Below are 4354 nucleotides of genomic sequence, written 5' to 3' on the forward strand. Positions count from 1 at the left end.
GTCGACTTTCGAGAGAATGCTGAAGCATCAATTAAAGATGAATCTGAAGAAGTGTGACCTGGGGGTTTCCATTGGAAACTTCCTCAGATTCTTAGCGTAGCAAAGGGGAATCAAAATTTATAAAAATAAGGCCAAGGCCATCATTGATGCACCTCCCCCAAGAATTGTAAAGTTTGCTAGACCGAATCAACTTCCTCTTGAGGTTTATACCTAATTCCACAAGGAAAGTTTAAACTTTTTCATCTTTGCAAAAATTCAAGGATGAAGATAAATTTTGGTGGGAGGAAGTTCACCAAAAACATTCTATTCCATTAAAGAGTATTTGACAAAGCCTCCAGTGCTCATTCCGCCAAAGCGAGGCTGACCTATGAAATTATATATTGGGAAATTGGCGGCTTTACCCCTGGCTCACTTAATTTATTCATTAATATCCTTATTTTGAAACCCCATCACAAATGCCCCTTATAAAAACTCCATATTGACAGCTTATTGTGTTTTTTTTTTCCACAGTCCTTACGCTTTCTCTTCCTCTTCTTCCTTCTGCCAAACCTCACAAAATCCACCTCCACCACCGTAGAATCTCCCCTAACTTTATCTCCTCTTAGTTATATCTTCCAACTAGGAGCTGATTTCAACCTCAAGGTTGAACCCCAAATTTGGAACTGTACCCTAGCCAAGGTGCGACTCACCACCTCCGTTGTCGGCCTCCACAACGAAGCCACAGTCTTGACTTTCCACCTCCGTCGTCGACTTCCACCACAAAGCCACGACACTTCATCGTCGATCATCACTGTGGTGAGTTCTGATATGGGTTTTGTTTTGTTTTGGGTTTCTTTAATTGATTGAGATTATTGGGTGATTGCTTTCATTGTTTTGAATGAGACATTAATGGGTTTCTGTTTTGGCTTGCTATTTCTGTGATTGAATGAAATTTACCAACTATTTCCTGTAGTTGTTAAGCTCTTGGACTTGGATACATTGTTTTGTGCTTATGATTTGTCTTTATACCTATTTTGTGATTGAGACTTGGACTTACAGATCTCCTTGAAAATGATATATTCACTCTTTTGGGTGGTATGATATTCGATAAGAAACAACCTTGGACAGTCAAGGTTTGGCAATTTGTAAGTAATTTGTTAGTAATATGATACCCAGGTTAATGGTTTTGGGTTGTTTTAACTTTAAGAGTTCTTGACACATGCCTTCCTTGCTGGAGCTTGAAACACAGCTAAGCTAGCTGAACCGTTTCACTTTACATAATACTGATGTTTTGAAATTGTTGGTTACTGATGTTTAATTGATGTTTTATCCATATGGTTTATCCACTAGTTGATAGATTTTTTATTGGTAGCTTAACATGTGTTAATAAAAGGAAATTTTATGATGGTCAGAAATGGACACAATTGCAATTTTGGTTTTGCTACAATAGAAAATGGGTAACCTCAAAGAAGATGTGCACATATGAAGGGGGTGACTCAAAAGGCGTAATAATTTCGCGAAACATCACGTTTGGTGAGCTTTTGGAAAGGGTGCATAAGATTGTTAATACAGACAACAGGGAAGACAAGCTTTGTTTAAAGTTCTCAGTTTCAATATCCTCGAATGAGTGTAAGCATATCAAGATTGAGGATAATGATGATGTTAAATTTTTTATTAAGTACATTTGTGACGTAATTCCTTCAAAAGTGGCTCCTTTACTAGTGAGCATAGAAGACATAAGAGTGAAAAATGTCGTAGGTGATCGTATGCATATCATGACGGATATGAGTCGGATGGCCTGTTCTTCAAATGCCATAGTTGAAAGCAATGGTGATATACATGGTGATTCTGGAACAGAATATTTAAACAGGATTGATTTTACAAGGGTGGAGGGGATGCATAGTGGTGATAATGGTACAAAAATGATTGGCTTGCAAATGCACTCAACCCCTCCTAGTTTGGCCCATTTGGAGACATTTTCACAAGTGGGTGTGACGGGTTTCGGAACAACGTCTGAACTTTCTATTCGACATAATTGGAGGCAAATGGGTGAACAAAACGTGCACAATTTGGGTATTGTAAATGATGAAGAAGAAGATATTGAAAGTGCGTATTCACGAAATAATTGGGATCCAAAATTGGAAGTTGGGACAATTTTCTCTAGTAAGGAAGCATTGTCCAACAAGTTACAATTGGCAGCAGTGAGAGGTCACTTTGAATTTAAGGTGAAGCAGTCTTGCAAGAGTCGATTGGTTGTGGTTTGTTCTCAAGGTCCATGTCCATGGCGGCTTCGTGCATCTAGTTATGGAGAAAAGAACTTCATGATTGTAAAATATAATCCGGTCCATGAATGTGATATGAGTTTTATACATGACAAGCATCGTCACGCAAGTGCTAAACTCGTTGGTAATGCAGTGAAACGGAAGTTGAAAGATTCTCGCACAATATACACACCAAGTGATATAATCAGAGATGTAAAACAAAACTTTGGGGTCACCAGTAATTATTGCAAAGCTTGGAGATCGAGGGAGTTAGCTCTAATGTCCACTAGAGGTTCAGTAGAGGAGGCATATTCTCTCCTTCCAGCTTATTGTCACGAATTAGAGCGTGTGAATTCTGGCACAAGGACACACATCCACACCGATGAGAACAATAACTTTTTGTATTTTTTTATGGCTGTTGGGGCATGTATTAGAGGGTTTCAATCTTCGATGCGGCCAGTCATTGCTGTGGATGCCACGCATTTAAAATGTAAGTATAAGGGTGTCCTCTTTGTTGCTAATGCATTTGACGGAAATCGAAATATATATCCTCTTGCTTTTGGAATTGGGGATTTAGAGACAGATGCATCATGGCATTGGTTTTTTAGTAAGCTCCATGAAACCATTGGTGAGTGTCCAAATCTTGTGATTATTTCTGATCGGAATATTAGCATAGAGAATGTGTGGCACAACGTATTTCCAACAGCACAACATGGCATATGCTTTTACCATATGAAGGGTAACATGAAACGCACTTTCAAACTGAAAAAACGTGATAAATTGTTGCTATACTTTGAACAAGCTGCGAAATCTTATGGTATCGCTGAATTTGATCGTCTTTTTCGTAAGATAAAGGGAAATGATGAGGTTGCTCAATATCTTGAAAGTGCAGGATTACACAAGTGGTCTAGAGCTCATATGGATGGACGTCGATACAATGTAATGACAACAAATATTGCGGAGTCAATCAACTCAGTCCTTCGGTTCGCAAGGATGCTACCAGTGGTGCATTTGATTGATGAAATCATCAAACTGCTTGTCAAATGGTTCAGTAAACGTCGTGATTTTGCTTTGAAATGTACATCAACATTGTGCCCTGACTTTGGCGAGAAGAAGCTGAGACACAGGTTGGAATGTGCTTCAAGGATGAATGTTGTGAAACTGAATCACGTAGAGTATAATGTCGTGGATAGTGATATGGACGGCCACGTACATTTGACAAATAACACTTGCAGTTGTAGGAAGTTTCAGCTTGAGCAACTACCTTGCAAGCATGTAGTTGCAGTTTGCCATTTCTTGAAACTAAATGTATACTCCATGGCTTCTCGTTATTACACTCGAAATACATGGTTGGATGCTTATTCAGATACCATCTACCCGGTACAACCTCAAGAGTTGTGGGTTATTCCTGAAGATGTCCAAAGTAGAGTTGTGCGTCCTCCCAATGCAAAGGTCATGCCAGGCCGACGAAAGAAGCTAAGGATTCCATCGCAAGGAGAGGATATCATAAGGAGAAAATGCTCAAGGTGCAGTGGAACAGGCCACAATAAAAGTATTTGTGCCTGATAAATCACGGCCATAAGCTGGCCGAAGGAGCCCCTTCTCTCGGCCCTGGCACTTGTTCGTAAAAACTGAAACGCAGCGTTTTGCCAGGGTACTTCGCCTTCCTAAAAACAAAAGAAGAAATGCTAAGGCATGATCATCTCGGCCTTAAGTGCAGGCCGAGGCCGAGGCCGGGCAATTTCACGGCCGGAGGCATTAAAGGCAAATCATCACGTGACAACAGGGTCCCAGGCTTCATTTAATGAAGTAGTGCCTGTTTAATGCAGCAAACCCACTGGCCACAAAGGAGCATTCAATGCACGAGGGAAGGTGGGAAGTGACTGAAGTCAGGATTTGGTGTTGAGGATCAGAGTGATTAGACGTGGACATTCTCACAATAATTCTGACAGCTTGAGATATTGGTTCACCAGCTATCCAGGCCATAAATGCGTCTCCACGGCCAGAAGCTCAGAACCCACGATCGAGAGCGGCGGCCGAGATTCACCAGGATTTCTGGGGTCACACCACCATACTTCACGATCCCAAATGTCGATTGGACTGCCCACTTGCTC

At 40.7% G+C, this 4354-nt stretch overlaps 1 protein-coding gene across 1 annotated transcript; it reads left to right on the plus strand.

Annotated features, from left to right (window-relative positions):
- Positions 1 to 1451: 1451 nt before the first annotated feature.
- LOC148297591 (uncharacterized) lies at positions 1452 to 3806 on the plus strand. The gene has a single exon (XM_088247703.1). The coding sequence runs from the start codon at positions 1452 to 1454 to the stop codon at positions 3804 to 3806; it is 2355 nt and encodes a 784-aa protein (XP_088103829.1).
- The last annotated feature ends 548 nt before the right edge of the window (positions 3807 to 4354 follow it).

Source organism: Prunus avium, chromosome 1 (genome assembly GCF_965620075.1).
Source record: "Prunus avium chromosome 1, drPruAviu1.hap1.1, whole genome shotgun sequence".
Lineage (NCBI taxonomy): Eukaryota > Viridiplantae > Streptophyta > Magnoliopsida > Rosales > Rosaceae > Prunus > Prunus avium.